The sequence below is a fragment of the Myotis daubentonii genome, chromosome 9 (assembly GCF_963259705.1).
Source record: "Myotis daubentonii chromosome 9, mMyoDau2.1, whole genome shotgun sequence".
Lineage (NCBI taxonomy): Eukaryota > Metazoa > Chordata > Mammalia > Chiroptera > Vespertilionidae > Myotis > Myotis daubentonii.
Genome location: NC_081848.1, coordinates 16327254 through 16344299, shown reverse-complemented (window position 1 = coordinate 16344299; position 17046 = coordinate 16327254). Strand labels below are relative to the sequence as shown.

The following is a 17046-nucleotide window of genomic DNA, read 5'->3' as shown; positions in this document are numbered from 1 at the left end:
ATTTTTGTTTTGAAATCACAAGAAAAGATACACAGAGGATGATATTAGATGTATAGTGTTACTTAATTTGTACAGTGTTATTGCTCAGCAGCAGAGCACGCATACAATTTTTAGATAGTTCAATGTTGTTTCTAACCTACTTTATTTGTTAAGGCAAAGTAACTAATTTTCTGGAGTTCGATATTACATGGCAATGTATGGTGCAGATTTGGAGGACACTAAGGTTTAAATGCTAATCGTTTTCATATAGGTTTTATTTTACATTACAGTAATTTGGAATTACATTTAGCACTTCTCCTTGCAGCCTCTTGATCTACTACGAGGAATGAGTAAATTGGCTAAAAAACAGTATTTGTGCTAAGCGAAATAAGCCAGTCAGAGAGACAAGTATCACATGATCTCACTCATATGTGGAATCTAAAGAACAAAATAAACTAATGAACAAAATAGATCCAGAGACATAGAAGCGTGGGACAGACTGATGAATTTCAGAGGAAAGGCAGAGGTGGGTGGGTGGGAAGAAATTAACCAAAGAACTTGTATGCATATATGCATAACCCATGAACACAGACAATAGTGTGGTGAAGCCCTGACGTGATGGGATATGGGCCTAGAAGGGGCCAATGGGGGGAAAGGGGGGACATCTCTAATACTTTCAACAATAAAGATTTTTAAAAATCCAAAACAAAACCAAACAAAAAAACACCTGTATTTGTGACGTAGGCCTATTACTCTCAGTAAATAAAATGGACGCTATAAAGGAATATTAAGTTAGGGTTTTTCAAAATGCTGACACGCCGAGCTCAAAAGGTTCGCCATCACTGCTTTAAGCTGTTACAGTACAATAAGGGACCCTTTCGTTCACCTTTGAGAATTCAGTGCCAAAACTCATGTAAACAACCCAGTGATGCTCCAAAAAGGAGCAGGATGATAACCCAAACATTTGATTCTTAATTTATAAAATATTATCATGAAACTTCATAGATTAAATTAATAGTAATAAAGGATACCTGTAAGCAATTTTTCTCTTTGAGTCATAGTAATGAATGTAACATAAAAATAGAAACTGTAGAAATAAGGTAAAGTGAGTTAAACTGGTTTTTCTACCTCACTTCTTCCTTAGATTCGGGTCAGAAGACATTTAAAAGGAAAAGATCTAACATCAATTGGGCCTTTTGGCGGGGTTCTGGCACTCACCCGGATAACTTGCCCATGTCCCCAACCTCTCCTATGACAGGGCAGCTCTTTGGAGTGTCTCTGCCAAATATCTGTGAGAATGACAATCTGCCCAAACCTATCTTGGTAAGTCTCACTCTGGCCTGGAACACCAATGGGAAGGGAGGTTTGGGGAAGGAGAGAGCTCTGAGAGGCAAATCTATACCCAAATGGAAATATAGATACCATGGCTTTGGCTGAGAATATTTATTATTATTACTTCAAAGAATAAAAATCTGATTAAGCAGTTAACAGAATCATAAGTTAGACACAATAGAAAGAGATCATCTAATCTACTTGTCTTAGAAAAGAGCCACATAAACTGCTCAGTTAGATTACAATTTGCTTGGTAGAGAATATGCATTATCCCTCACATTTCTCTCACTTCCTTTCTTGAATTCTGTATTGTTCTGAAAACCTCCTTTAATCCCTTTAGCAGTAGAGACTACTCAATCATATGCTCTTTAAAAATCTTACATGTGTTTTATTTGTATTTCAAGTATTTATGTATAAAAATACATCCTCTGGCATTTAGTTATTTTTCACCTGATTAGAGTGGATCAGGTGAAAACTATTGCATTTGTCTTATCTCCAAATGACCATTGTTAAGCAACATTTATTGAGTATCTAGTGTCCTCTAAGTACTCTACTAGATGAATGCATTTTATAGTATACTAGTGGCCTGGTCCACAAAATTCGTGCACAGAGGGGTATCCCTCAGCCCAGCCTGCACCCTCTCCAATCTGGGACCCCTGTGGGATTGAGCCTAAACCAGCATTCAGACATCCCTCTCGCAATCTGGGACTGCTGGCTCCTAACCGCTCACCTGCCTGCCTGCCTGATCGCCCCTAACCACTCTGGTGCTGGCCTGATCAACCACACTTGCCCGACCCTGCCAGACTGATTGCCCCCAACTGTCCCCCCTGCTGACCTGATCACCCCCAACTGAGCCCCAGCTACCTATTCCCCCTATCTGCCCCCCCACTGGCCTGCTCGCCCCCAATTGTCCTCCCCCACCAGCCTGCTTGCCCCCAAATGCCCTCCCCTGCTGGCCTGATTGCCCCTAACTGCCTCTGCCTCGGCCCCGCCACCATGACTTTGTCTGGAAGTTCGTCCGGAAGTTCTCCTGGAAGGTCTCCTGGATAATTACCATATTACCCTTCGATTAGTATGGATTGCGCATCTGTAAGTACCTGACACTAGCCTTACTACTCTATCAATTCCCCCTGCACAACAGAATTTGGGGGTAGTCATCATCATCATCCCCACCTTACAAATTTATTTTAAAGCCTCAAGTTTATCCTAAATCACACAGTAAATATGTGCTATAATTAGGTTTCAAATCCCATGGGTTGCTTGTCTCCAACACCCATTCTGTTCCTGCCCTGAAGGCAGAGGACATACAGCTTGAAACAAACCAAAATGAAATATGGCCAGAATGGACTGGGATGGAGAAAGCCTCCTGGGGGGGAAGAAGGAAGTGAATACAGGAAGTAGAATGAAGTATGGAGATGCATTAAAAGAAAGACAAGCAAGTGGAGAATGAATTTGACAATAATATTTCCATATTTGGGGAAAAGAGTTTGTATTGGAGAGTAATGGGGAGAGAGTAGTGAGATAGAAGAGACCAGGTGACAGAGACCTTGAAGCAAAGAAATCTGAGTTTAAAGTGGCCATTGGTTCATTGAAACAAGACAGTCTCCTTAAAGCAAGTGTTTGAGGTAAAATGGTTTTTAGATGTTGAATAAAGAGAACAACAGAGATTTAGAGATACCAAAAAATGAGTTGACTAATTCCTCTAGCAGTCCATCCAGCCAGATCCCCAGAGCTGTCCCCTCGTCCACCCTCGCCTCTGGCAGAGAGAGATCGCTGGTATGTGTAAAGTGCCTTTTTCCCCTTTGCTTCCCCATAGGATATTCTTGTTTTCCTTAATCAAAACGGACCCCTCACAAATGGCATCTTCAGACAGTGCGCCAGTGTGAAATTGTGCAAAGAGCTGAAGGAGAAGCTGGACGCGGGAGCAGACGTGCCCCTGGACACTGAATCCATTTTCGTGATAGCGTCTGTTCTGAAGGTAGGAGTTCTCCCTCCCTCCATCACCCCACAGTGCACCTCTGGAGGAACAACTGGTTCCTTTCATTTTGACCTCATTCCCTTCTGCAAAGAACCATCATAGATTAGAACCTAAAAAGTGTTAAAAAAAAAAAAAATACTTCACAAAGTGAAGATTGTCCTTTAGAAGCCATGGCCCATGAATGGCTTGGCATGTCATGTCAGACGTACTTTTTAAGTTTTTCTATCCCTCACCACTCTTCTCATCATGACTTCTGCTCCCTCGTGCAAAAAATTATATGTAAATTAAGTTAAATTTAAAATAATCAAAGCACATAGAGCACATTTACAAAAACAAACATCCTAGCTATGATGACTTCCTCACAATCTCACTACCTTGAGATGCTGTAACTTTGATCCAACAGACCTTTGAGGGAAAGTTCATTTTTAGCCCTGCAGGAATCTCATCTCCGATGAGCCTGGCAGTCCTGCTGGTGACCAGGGCTCTGGCTGGGGAGGGCAGGAGACTCAGCTGAGTGCTGGGAGGTGGTGATTGTAATTCAGGACCAGCTCTCATAACCTTTCTCAGCTGCGATGGCGGTTGTATTTCATAACTTGTTATTCCAGCTGTGGAGAGTTCATTGAGATGTTACGACCTATTATCTTTCAAGTGTAGGTTTAAGATTTAATGATGCTTTTCTTCAAGACAGATCATAAGTATGTGTTCCACTGAGATTGAAAAAGAGTGCTATTGTCATGTCCCACTTAGAAATAACAGATTTTGCCTCTTTGAATCTGACTTTTAAAGTAGGTGCAGCAACTAAAATTAGCTTGGAATTATGAAAATTCAATACCTTTACCCAAAAAGAGGTAACTTTTGTCAAGACACATCTGAGTCACAAGTATCCAGGTACATTTCTACTGGAAGACGTAATAGAACAGAGAAACATAGTGTAATAGAATAGGAAGAATCAGTCCTCTTCCTGCTTATTCGCCACTCTTTTAAAAAAATTGTATTGTGATAGGAGACATGACTACAAAGAGGTTTTTAAAATTACCTTGGAATCTCAATTATACTTAGTTGGCCTTCCCTTGTCCCTCACTAATATTAGTCCGTATGCAAATAGCAACAGCTCAGTAATAACCACCACTCTGTGTGGGACTGTGCTTGGCATTGAAGTGTACGAGTAGAGAGTGAGGTCTCCGCCCCTGCTCTGGAGGACTCATGAGCTACTGGGGGAGAGACACATGTAATCAGCTAACTATAACAGTGAGGTGTCACAGCCTTCATATCAGTAATATAAGCATGACATGTAAGTAACAAGTTGCGTTGTCTTTTGTAAAGTTGGTAATTTGGTTTTCCAGCAATATTTAAATTGCTCAATTGCATCATTCACCTCTTTCCATGAACTTGCAGAATGATAGCCAATCGTGGGTACAGTGCTTAGACGTGAAACTGAGTTTTCTCTGCCTAAAGTTTACTGAGGTAGAGATCAGACTTTGCAAGCTTAGCTTTGTGAATGCCATGCCAAAGCAACAGAGAGAGTTGGCTTAAGACAGAAATGAACATAGGACCAGAACCAAATTTAGTTTATTTTTAAGCTTTTTATAAACAAAGGCCAAACAACAAACATCCTTGGCCATAAGTATATGCATTATGATCTAGTCTCACCACACCAGTCCCACCAATGGTTCAGCAAAACAGAGTCTGGAAGGCCAGAGAGGAGAGTGTGCTGGGCACATGTTAATCAGTGTACACCAGGCACAGGGTGTGTCCCCAGGCTCCCAGAGCCCAGCCACTGCCTGGAATGCTGTTTCTCCCCAAGTAGTGAGAGTCCTTCCATGGGGAATAGAAGGGAGAAACTCTATCTCTAGATGGGAATTGCTCAGCAATTCGGCTGGAATATAATGTTTGAAAGTAGCAGGGACTCTGTTTTATTCACTGCTCTGTCCCTAGTACCTGGTACATATGAGTAAATATGTATAGAATGATTGGATGCTGATTACATTAGGAGAGGGGAAAGGGGAATTTAGGATGACTTGTCAGGCCCTGTCACATACTAGTTTGCTAAAATGTAAACAAACAGGCGCTTTCAGCCCAAAGAGGTTGTCCTGTATCTTTCCCGTTACAATCCAGACTCGGGTTGCTCCTCTGGTTTTTGCTAGAAAAAAAGTCAAAGCATGTATTTCTACATGTGCACATTAGTGGAGAGTTGGCACCAAGAACTGTGTATTCCAAAGAAGACAGGACCTATCTCTTTTCAACAAAATGTTTTATAATCACTCCAGTACGTGTTTAGCATGAAATAATGATTTAAAATATTTGCTTTTCCCTCTCTCTCAGGATTTTCTACGACATATTCCCAGAAGTGTTTTCTCATCAGATCTCTATGACCAATGGGTCTGTGTAATGGATCAAGGAAATGATGAAGAGAGAATAAATACAATTCAAAGGTAACTATTCTAATTTGGTCACATCTCAAAAATACTTTTTAAAAAACGTATGTTTTATAAGTTCATCTCGTGAAGTGATGTTATCCATGGGGACCAGTTAAAAACAGATTTACGCTGGACGCTGTCATTGTTATGATTGTTCTCTCCCTAATCTTAGTAACATGACACTCTTGACCCTTATACACCTTCTATATGTCCAAATCTGAGAGGCATTGACAAAAGCCTACTATAAACCCAATTTATGATCTTAATTTTGGTAAATATTTAACCAGACAACCCGTTATATATCTCATTCGCCAACTGAATTCACACAGAGAAAATTTCCTCCCACAAGGGACTCACAGTCTGGTAGAGTTCACAGGTAAAGCCAGAATTACAATTGCAATTCAGTATAGTCTGTGCTATAGAAGAGATACGTGGAGGAGGGCATTGTGGGAGCACTGCAGAGAGGCAGGTGGCTCTGGAAAAACATCAAGGAAAAGGGGAGTTGCACAGATGCAGTCTGATCACAAGGAGTGCATCGTCTGTACTCAGGCAAAGGAAGCTGCTGGCAGAACTCGCCACCACCACCCCCCACCCCCTCCATATTCCCTGCATTATAAGGGAGCAAGAAAGAAGTGTCCATCAAAAAAGCAACACTTCCAGTTCTTTGAAAATCCAAAAATCCCAATACCATTGTTCGCATATGCTTCTTGAATTCAGTTTTTTTCTCGAACAATTTTAAAATAGAAGTTATTGTCTACATCCTGCTGTTGATAGACATCCCTTGTCTGGAGAAAAACATGGTACCACTGTTGGAGACAGAAAGCGAAACCTTGTCACAAAATACTCTCTGCTTCCCTGATGGTTTGGTGGAAACCATCCAGAGATAGTGAAGATGAGATTCTGTGCTTATGGCTCATTGTCTAAAACTTTACACCTTACTGTTAAGGATGATTTCCTTAAAAAAATGGTAACACTATGACTCTCATACAAATATAAAATGAACACGTGTAAAAGATTTAATTTAAATCATTAATTAATGAGAGAACTGATAAGCTATTGCAACCAGTTCAAAGGAGATTTCAAACTACCACATCTTATGTAGTTGAGTCAGAAAAGAATTTATAAATAGATACAAAACTGGCTTCCTCTACTGAGGCATTGAGGGGTAGTAAGAGAGCACAAATAAATCATTTGTCTCTTGACCAGGCAGAATTTTCGATTCTATGAGCAAGTCTTAGGTGCACCAGTAACTGTCATCAATAACTTAGAGTTTGTAGGGTTAACTCAAAGGCTTAAGGCCCCCATAAAACCAGGTAACCCAAGGCGTGTACTAGACAGTGTCTTGCTTTCCATTGAGCACACTCAGTAACCTTTTGGTCAGTTTCAATATCTTTCATCATTTGTCCCTATAAACTACTCTCATTGTGAGTTCATTGTACTGAAGAAATGCCTCTGTTGTTTTTGCAACAGGAATCGGACTAATTTTCTCCTCTTGGTTGCAGATTCTGTTTTAAAAAGGCAACAACCGTGATATCAACATATAAGTTTTCTGGATGGTAGTAAATATCATTTTCAGTGAATGATAATTTAAAAACCTCTTATCATTTACAAAAGGAGAATAGTAGGAAATAGACTATCATAAGCTTGACTTACATGTGAAAGTGATACCAGTGAGATGAGACTCGGGACAGATTGACTTTGGAAGCTAGTGGAGCAGAGCCCCAGTTCTCAGGATGCACTAGGCAGCCTAATAGCTCAAGTCTGGGCTCCCACCAAGAGATACACTTGGAAAAAGGGAGCACTTTAAGTTTAATGGTTGTTGAGTTTCATCAGAAAGATTTGTGGGGTTTTGGTGGAGAATATTCTGAAATGTTACAGGATTAAACTAAAATACATTAGTTTCAGGTAAATTTTGGGGGAGCCATTTTTGTGCAATCTTTTACATTTTCATTGAGTTGTGAAGACAGTGTACAAAACAAATAGCCAAATCCCCAGGCTTGTTTTCTCTCCTCCTGTACAGGCAGTGCTCACTTTGCATAGTACCATGTTAACTGAAACTCCTGCAGATCTGGACTGTTTTGCTTTGCATGAGGAATTCATGGAAAGCAAGGGTTGCCTGTTCATACAAATAGTTGATGAAATGTCTTGCTTAAAGAGTGCATTTGTTTTCTGTCTTCAGGCTGTTGGACCAGCTTCCGAGAGCCAATATTGTTCTTCTAAGGTACCTTTTTGGGGTACTACACAACATTGAGCAACACTCCTCATCCAATCAGATGAACGCATTTAATTTAGCGGTGTGTATCGCTCCGAGCATTCTTTGGTCTTCTACTACCTACAGCCCAGAATTAGAAGGCGAATTTACAAAAAAGGTAATGAAGTTTTTCATTTTTATGCCCTGGGAGACTGAGTCCCCATTTTGAACCCAAAATTCAGGGTATTCATTCTGAAAGACAGTTTCTTAAAAGAACATACACTTGGGTTCATTTAATTGTTTTATCCTATCCTGGTAGACTATAGAAAAGTGGTTTCTGAAGCAGAAAAGTGCTAGCAGTTGGGTTAGTTCTCTTTTCCCTTGAAAGAGGCAAAAAACTGTGACTGACTTCAACCACAGAATGATAAGCAGTTGATTTGAGAAAACAAACAAGAACTTTGAAGTTAGACAAGCCAGGGTTCAAGTCTCAGCCCCACACTTGCCAGAAGTAACCTCCTGGGCAAAATTAGTTACACTGATCCAGCTTCTCCTCGGGAAAGTGGTGGTGGTGGTAATACCCCGCTCATACAGTGGTTACTTGAAACCACACCCCTGTGGTGCCTGGCGCACCCACCATTCTGCTTGCCCTTGGCTCAGCTGTTGGGGCAGGGAAACTACAGCCAGACTCCACAACAGCTCAGTGGAGGCAGAAAGCTCCCTGGTGAAGTCTCCCCTCTTCTGCAAGAGCCTTCCATTAGGGAGCCTGCGGGAAGGAAGTGCCTAGGGAGAGACCAGTGGGGCAAAATGCAAGTTTTCTCTCCAGCTGTCTCTCTCCTTCACAGTCAACCCATAGAGGACGCCCTCTTCCCAGACCCAAGACAACTGCCTCATACATAAGAAATACACTTCGTATGTCTGTCTAGTGATGCTTTACGGGCTTTATTCACAACGTATATTTCTTCACCCCAAACACTGTGGAGAATATATAAAACTACCCTAATTTTAAAGACAGAACCATTGGGATGAAAATGTTAGCATTAAGCCAAGACCACAAATAATAACTTTGGTCCACTGATTAAAATGTATTTCTATCCCTAAATTTCTAGAGGGAACTCTTCATATACTTTTAAAACAAACATGATTTTTACCCCTCTGGATTCTTTTGCATTTTTGTTGAAATCAGCACTGATATATTAAGTATGGTTTATAGATATGCTGTATGGAAAGTGGCACTTCAATTTTGTCCCTTTTTGTTCAGGTTACTCTGCTTATTCAATTTGTGATTGAAAATTGCTGTAGAATATTTGGAGAAGAAATCACTTCCCTCTTTGGAGAGGTGTCAGTGAGGTGTGACATTAGAGAGAATACCTCAGGTATTGTGACTAATTGGACTGTTTTCCTGGGAAAAACACACACGTGTCTGTGAAGGTAGGGGGACAGTGGTTGTCCTGGATCCCACAGCAGCTCCAGTGAAGGGAGCCACTGGCCTGGGTCAGTGGGCCTCGGGCTCCTCCCTTAGAAGGCCTGCTGGTGGGGTTCCCGTGGGTAAGATGAGATCCCCAACTTCAGGAACCTGTTAGCACTTGATGGTGTTAATCGTTTCTGTAACCAGAACTTTACAAGGAACGCTAATACACATCATAGGACTGGCGTTAAACCTGGAGCAGGAGGCCCGGCGGCCGCAGAAGCAGCCGGGCGTTTTCTCTCCCCTTCCTCTGCGTCCCTAGGACACTCGGATGCTGGAGACTCTAAAACCGTTTCTAAGCAACGGCATCCGGACTGTGCAGTCCTGTACCACCAGTGACCTTTGGTCAATTATTCTATGCCACTGAGCATCGGTTCTGTATCTATAAAATATGGATACCCATGATGCCTAACTTTTATGGTGGTTTTAAAGATTAAATAAATAATGGATATTAAAGAACTCTACCAAAGAGAAGCTGACAGGGTTAGTAAATGGTTGCCCTGAGCGTGAATGCCGTGTATTCACCAGCAAGCCACGCTAGAAGGCAGTCTCATTCGGAATCCAGGTGTACTTGGCATTGATTCCTTTATTTTTTTGTATCATTTCTCGGTATTATGACAAGTCTCTTTGCTTTGAGGAAATCTTACTTAGGGAAAGCCCATTTCTTCAGGAACTGAGATCAATCTAGTACACCCAAACAAATTTATTTTGTATTCTGCACTGACAAATTGAGAGATTGTGATTAATTAATTGTGATTAAAAAATAAGGATTTTTCCTTAAATATAGAAATTTGAAAAATCTACATGAAAAGAGAATTAAACTAAGCATCACAGTTTTTGTCTTTTTAGGCAGCATGCGCTTGGAGTGTTTAACAAGGTTATCATGGTTTGATTTCCCGCAGATATCTCTTGCTTACAAATGACCGACGCCTCCTATGACGGCTTGGAAAACGAGCTGAATGAGGACGTTGACGCTCCGTGCAGTGACCTGGTGACGACCCTCGGCCAGGGTAGCAGAAGCATGGACTCAGTCCTCACCCTCAGTGACTGTGACCCCGACCAGCCCGAGCTGGAAGGTCTTTTAACCCTGAGCGACTTTGACTTAGACAATCCTAAACATGAAGACATTCAAATGGAAGGGCCTCTCGAATCCAAGCCAGTGACTGTCCCAGGACTGTACAGAGAGGCCAGCCTGCAGGACCATGGCGGGGCCCCGACTGGCGCCGCCACACCCAGCTACCTGACCAGGGCTGCAGCAGATGCTCCGAAAAGCCCGCGGCGACAGCGGCGCTGCTCCGAGCCCAGCATCGACTATCGAGATGCAAAGCTGTCCTCTTTCAGGGAGTTTTTCCAGAAAAAGCTACGCAAGTCCAGCTGTGATGCAATTCTCTCACAGAAAGGTGAGGACCATCTGAAGCAAAACGAACCCCCACAGGAGGAGGGTAAGATGTATTTTAAACAGGCTCTAGTCACAGGCACTGATATCAAGAAAAATGCCTCTAATAAAAGTGCTAAGAAGAAGGGCTTCTTTGGTATGCAAGGAAGTCACGTGAAGCGCCCCCCGCCCTCAAAGCCAGTGGCCATTTCTGTGGCATCTTGCAGTTACATGTCCTCACATGATTGTCCCAGGAGCCAGCCCTTGGATGCAGACACACCTGCACACGCCCCGTCACACACAGCAGATGCCCCCAAGAGTTCCAAGCGGCACGGGCGCTGCTCAGAAACCAGCATCGACGACCAGCGCTCCAAGCTGAGCTATCTCAGGGGGATTTTCTCAAGGAAACACAACAAAACCAGCTTTGAAGTACGCCCCTTGTCTGGAGAGGAGGAGTATCTCCAGCAGCACAAGTCTTTACAATTGGAGGGCCAAAAGCTCATTAACCAGAGCTTGGTCATGGGGATCGAGGTGGGCAAGAGCGGTGCCACCGACCAGAACCCCGAGAAGCTTTTACCCTCAAAATTAAGCACCTGCCCCAGGACGAGCTGTTCTAGCTTGTCCTCCCCAGGCACCTCCCCATCTGGCTCCTCAGTGAGCTCCCAGGATAGTGCTTTCTCTCAGATTTCAGAGCATTCCGTGTTTACACCCAACGAAACGTCCTCCCCAGTAGATTGCACTTTTCAGGCCCCAAGCCAGCAGGGAGAACCGTCCGACTCCAGCAGCTATAGACTCGTTTCTGGAGTGCCTGGTCCCGCCTCTGAGCAGGCCAGCAGCCGCCTGGCTTATTCAAAAAAGGACACCTTAGAGCGGCATTCACAGATGCATTCTGTAACCCTTCATCCCAGCACATGGTTAAGAAATGGTATGGCCAGCTTGAAAAACTGGTCCCTCAAAAACAAAGCCAGGGTAGCCAGGGCAGCCAGGGCAGCCAGAGCAGAGGAAAATAAAATATCTTCTCTGCCAGGGCCCGCAGAGCCCCCTCCCCATGCTTCTGGGGCTCCAGAAGCCAACCCACAGCAAGAGACACAGAAAGACATGCCCCCGACGGTACCTGCAGGACTTGCAGCTGCGCAGACAGCCCAGCGGGACAGCTCCAATCCCAGCCACGTCTCCGAGCCACGCCGTAGCTCTCCACCCAGCCTAGTGGAAGGCACAGTGGAGCTTTGTCTGAAGTCACAGGAGGAAGGAGAGAGTAGCGGGCCGTGCTCTCCTGGCACCCTGCCATGTGCAATATCCTCGCCCAGCTCTTTGGTTATAGATGATGAGTCCGGCCCAGACTCAGGGCCTGCACCAGTGTGTGATGTTGAGGACAAACATTCAACCAAAGACATTTTACCACAAGAAGAACCTGATGTCTAGAAGAACAGGAAGAACAGGAAGTGGCCTAATAACATCAAGACAATATTCATGATGACCCCTGTGTGTAAACTACCTGGAATAGGTAGCATAAAGATGATTATTGCTAATACTTAGTACAATAAAATAACTCGCTTTACTAAGACCATGAGCAAGAAGTTTTACTACAATAATTCTTTAGAACATGGGTCTGGGCCTGTCATGATTTTAGAGATACTCGCAGAGAATTAGAGAAAGTGTCTTCTTTTTTTTTATTACTTTTTTTAACTTTATTGAATTTATTAGGTAACATTGGTAAATAAAATTATATAGGTTTTAGGTGTACAATTATTTAATACATTATCAGGATATTGTATTGTGTGTTCACCACCCAAAGTCAAGTCTCCTTCCATCACCATTTATCTCCTTTTACCCTCTCCTATCACTCCCCACCCCCTTTCCCTCTGGTAATCACCATACAGTTGTCTGTGTCTATGAGGGTTTTTGGTTGTTTGTTTGTTTGTTTGGGGGGGTGGGGGTACTTAATTCCTTCACCTTTTTCACCCAACCCCCAACCCCATAACCTCTCAGAGCTGTCAGTCTCTATGCGTCTGTTTCTATTTTGTTTGTTAGTGAAATCATGTGTACTTGTCTGTCTCTGACTGGCTTATTATTTAGCATAAAAAGGAAGCGTGCATTATATCACGTTAGGCTCCTGAGAAGGCCATGGTATCATTAGTGAAGCATGGAGATTACCGGGCGTGGGGAAGGGTGCAGACAAACAATCCACACTCCATGGAATGTGTTCAATAAATGAGCAAGAAAAATGCCACTAATCAAAGTATTGGGAAGAAAAGCACGCCCAGTAATGAAGGAAATCATGTGAAACATTTCCCTTCATCCAAGTCACTGTCCATTTCTGTGACTTCTAGAGGCACATGTCCTCACAGGATCATTCCAGAAAGTAGCCCATGATGCAGCTAGACTGGGGAAAAGGAGAGTGGCTCAAGAGCCATGAGTATCATGATGCCATTTTTTTGTTGGTTGTGTTGCTTGATTCATTGTTCCATTAGCACCGCTTTGCAAAGGCTCCAGTGAACAGCTGGGAAGAGAAAGACGGAAATGTTGCTCATACCAGTGTTCTTTACAAAGGGACCTGTGCTGGGAGCGTTCTCCAGAAACACAGCTTTTCCTGTGAGAAGGTGACCTGAAAGCACTAGTTACCTGAGGGTGGGGGAAACTGCAAAACAGTCTTTTCTCTGTTACACGAATGCTGTTGCCAGCAGGATGAAAGCCGGGCTCCTCTGCCAAGATGCTTTTCTGCAGCCCCGCCTCTTAGAGTAGTCAGCCAGAAAACATTGCTGATAAGTCATCCTTTTTCTGATTATCATTTGGTCATAGAGAGAGCAAATTTGAGTTTGCCAGTTTATGAAGAGTTGCAGAATAGAATACCCACCAAAGTGGCTATCGGGCCTTCTCAATCACTGGCTTTGGATTTCCCTACCTCCAGGAGTTTTTACATACTTTTGTCCCAAATGACTCATAGTTCACAGAGTGTATACCCCACCCCATTGGTTTATATCCATGGACACCTCTCTCTTGCCTTAAAGTGACACTGGTACATCTCCTGGATTAACTCCATTGATTATTAGGCCTGCCAGCCGGCCTGGAGGGATAGAGTCAGGAAAGGATGTGCATCGTCCTTCATTTCAACTTGATACTTATAAGAAGCTGCTTAGAACCCACTGGGTCTCTTTAGTCCACCATCAAATGGACCTTTCTCCCTCAAACTAGCTTATTTCAAACTATATTTCTGAGCCACTAGGAAACTTTTATGTTGTGTTCTTTTCCTGTTGTCCTAAATGTTGCATTTTTTCAGTTAATGGGGGAAAAATGTTTTCTGGTGACTCTGGCCAGGTAGTTCCATTGGTTAGAGTGTCGTCCTGATATGCCAAGGTGATGGGTTCAATCCCCAGTTGGGGCACATACAAGAATTAACCAATGAGTGCATAAATAAGTGGAACAACAAATCAATGTTATTGATGTTTCTCTATCTCTCTCTCCCTCCCTCCCTCCTCTTTCTCTCTCTCCCTCTCTCTCTCTCTCTCTCCCATCCTCTCTCTCTAAAATCACTAAAGTAAATAAAAATAAAGTGTAAGATAAAACAAGTCTTTTCAGTATTAGCTATTGGTGCTACCTACCTCTGGGGTACATGGCCCTGTTTGCCCTTAGCAGTATAATTAGCTTTTATAACTCTGGGTCCAAAAAACTCCTTCATGACACTGGCCATCTCCCTCACAGGTGTGAAGTAGATTCCACTTTGTCCTATAGCTAGACCTCTAAGTGTCCACATGCATTTTTTGCGATATATAAAGGCAACAGGGATCTCCCTTACCCCGAGGGCAAAACTACTGTTGGAACTGCAAGATGTGAATGAAGCTCTTCCAGCTTGGAGTGTCTTTCTGGAAGACGTTTCTTCTCTACTTAAGAGAACATTGGTTCTAGCCTCTATATATATATTGATGAGTAGAAAATCACCCACCCAATTTGAAGCATAGAAGGAAATAGATAGTGAGGTTCTTAAATAATTATTTCCACTCTTTGTTCCCTTAGATCCTCCTGTAACAATGTAAATAGTTTGTTAATATGGCTGTAAAGTATTATATTGTAAGATTTGAAGAACGTCATTTTATTATACTCTGTTAATCTATAATATATTAGACTCATGCTTTATCTAAAATGTTTTGAGTTTGTATAATATATCTTGACAAATTTTACTACCCTGTTATGTAATAAATGTGTATTTTTGTACTTGCAGAAACTGCTGCTAACTTTTAAAGTTGTTTGATTTTCAAGGCACTGATAATGGATATGTATGAAGTCCATGCTGTCTATTAAATAAAATACCATTCTCCAACGTTAACAATCTCCCCAGAGCAATGATCCCTTTGTAGAACTGTTCTAGTTAATGAGCCCAATTTCTACTTACCATTGGAAATTTCATAAAATGCTATTCATGTAGAATTGAACTTTGAGCTTTTAGTCATAGGCCATGGTTAGTCTTTCCAGAGGGGGAAAATAAAGCTTTTCTATTTTTCTAATCTTACCATTTACCAAACAAGTCATGCTTTAAGCGCAGTCTTCATTTGTTTAAGCATTATGTTTTCCTTGTGCTCCTGGAATGTCCTTATTCTCATATCAAAAGAACCATCAACTCAGTTTAATGGATGGTATGATATTTTCTTACCTGAATTTAAATCATAATTGACCAGATTGACCAAGTTGCTCCCAGACACTCAGGACCTGAGTACTGCTGAGGTCATATAAACATTATTACTGGTTCCTCAGGACTGCTGCATCTTTACTTGTCAGAGTTCATTGGGGTTCACTCTGTGTAAGTTTAACCACCATTTCAAAGAGATGCAAGAAAAATGTAATTAGTACAGAAAAATTATTTGTATAACAGCACCGAAGACCGCACCCCACTGTCAGAAATGCCACTGATGAGGTGCAGGCAGTGTGCACATACACTGATGTTAATTTCCCCCTAACTGTTACAGAAATACAAAGATTACTGTAAAAAGGGAGCCTTGATGTACTAAAAACATTGGATTCAAGAAATTTTCTCTCATTGTGTTTTTCTACTTTTCATGGCATGCCATTGAGTTGAAAAGATCTAATGTTTCCTGGAACCAATGACATATTTCGCTTGTTGGGAAAAAAAACTCTAAGTACTTAAGCCAAATTGTGGTAGTAAGTGTTGAACTTATCTTTTCCTACCTGGTCATGTTTTAATGACTTAAGAGAAAGTCTTTGCAAACTGCTTATTTCAATACTCAGGAAAAAACTGAATAATAAAAGTTGAGTAAAATGTTAACTTTAACATGTATTCTGGTTATGGGGATATCTTGTAAGCTAAGTTTTCTGCTGAAAGAAAGAATACTGCTGCCCTGGCCAGTTTTTCTCAGTGGTTAGCGCAACAGCCCTCAGACCCAAGGCTCACAGGTTCAATTCCCCACCCCAGTCAAGGTGCGAGAGGAGGCAACCAATCAATGTGTCTCTCCCCCTCCTCACCCTCCCTTCCACTCTCTCTAAGAGGCCAATGGAAAAACTATCCTCGGACGAGGGTAAAACAAAATGAGAATACCGCTGAATTCTGTGTGCTATCTACCCCAAGTACGAGTCCTCTGTTTCAGAGCCACCTGTGAATATAAATCCTTCCTTTGCATTGCCTTTGTTTTAAACACAGTGGCCTCCTTGAGCTTCAGGTCTGCATCTGTGTGGTGGAATTAGAAGATGGCTCTGAAGTGTAGTTTGGAAATTTTTGTTTTGAAATCCCAAAAAAAGATACACAGAGGATGATATTAGATGTATAGTGTTACTTAATTTGTACAGTGTTATTGCTCAGCGGCAGAGCACGCATACAATTTTTAGATAGTCCAATGTTGTTTCTAACCTACTTAATTTGTTAAGGCAAAGTAACTAATTTTCTGGAGTTCGATATCACATGGCAATGTATGGTGCAGATTTGGAGGACACTAAGGTTTAAATGCTAATCGTTTTCATATAGGTTTTATTTTACATTACAGTAATTTGGAATTACATTTAGCACTTCTCCTTGCAGCCTCTTGATCTACTACGAGGAGTGAGTAAATTGGCTAAAAAACAGTATTTGTGCTAAGCGAAATAAGCCAGTCAGAGAGACAAGTATCACATGATCTCACTCATATGTGGAATCTAAAGAACAAAATAAACTAATGAACAAAATAGATCCAGAGACATAGAAGCGTGGGACAGACTGATGAATTTCAGAGGAAAGGCAGAGGTGGGTGGGTGGGTGGGTGGGAAGAAATTAACCAAAGAACTTGTATGCATATATGCATAACCCACGAACACAGACAATAGTGTGGT

The 17046-nt window shown here is 42.1% G+C and overlaps 1 protein-coding gene across 1 annotated transcript; it reads left to right on the top strand.

Moving 5' to 3' along the window:
* Positions 1-1139: 1139 nt before the first annotated feature.
* On the top strand, positions 1140-12662 carry LOC132240608 (rho GTPase-activating protein 20-like). Its single transcript, XM_059708019.1, has 6 exons — positions 1140-1302; positions 3128-3289; positions 5612-5721; positions 7886-8075; positions 9156-9270; positions 10265-12662. Exons 1-6 carry the CDS (start codon positions 1213-1215, stop codon positions 12157-12159), a joined length of 2562 nt encoding a protein of 853 aa, XP_059564002.1. The 5' UTR covers positions 1140-1212; the 3' UTR covers positions 12160-12662.
* The last annotated feature ends 4384 nt before the right edge of the window (positions 12663-17046 follow it).

Excerpts from the sequence above, each read along its gene's own strand:
- LOC132240608 (XM_059708019.1), top strand. The coding sequence starts at position 1,213 with ATGTCCCCAACCTCTCCTATGACAGGGCAGCTCTTTGGAGTGTCTCTG. Across the intron at positions 3,290-5,611 it reads TGATAGCGTCTGTTCTGAAG|GATTTTCTACGACATATTCC; the intron begins GTAGGAGTTCTC and ends CCTCTCTCTCAG. Across the intron at positions 8,076-9,155 it reads AAGGCGAATTTACAAAAAAG|GTTACTCTGCTTATTCAATT; the intron begins GTAATGAAGTTT and ends CTTTTTGTTCAG.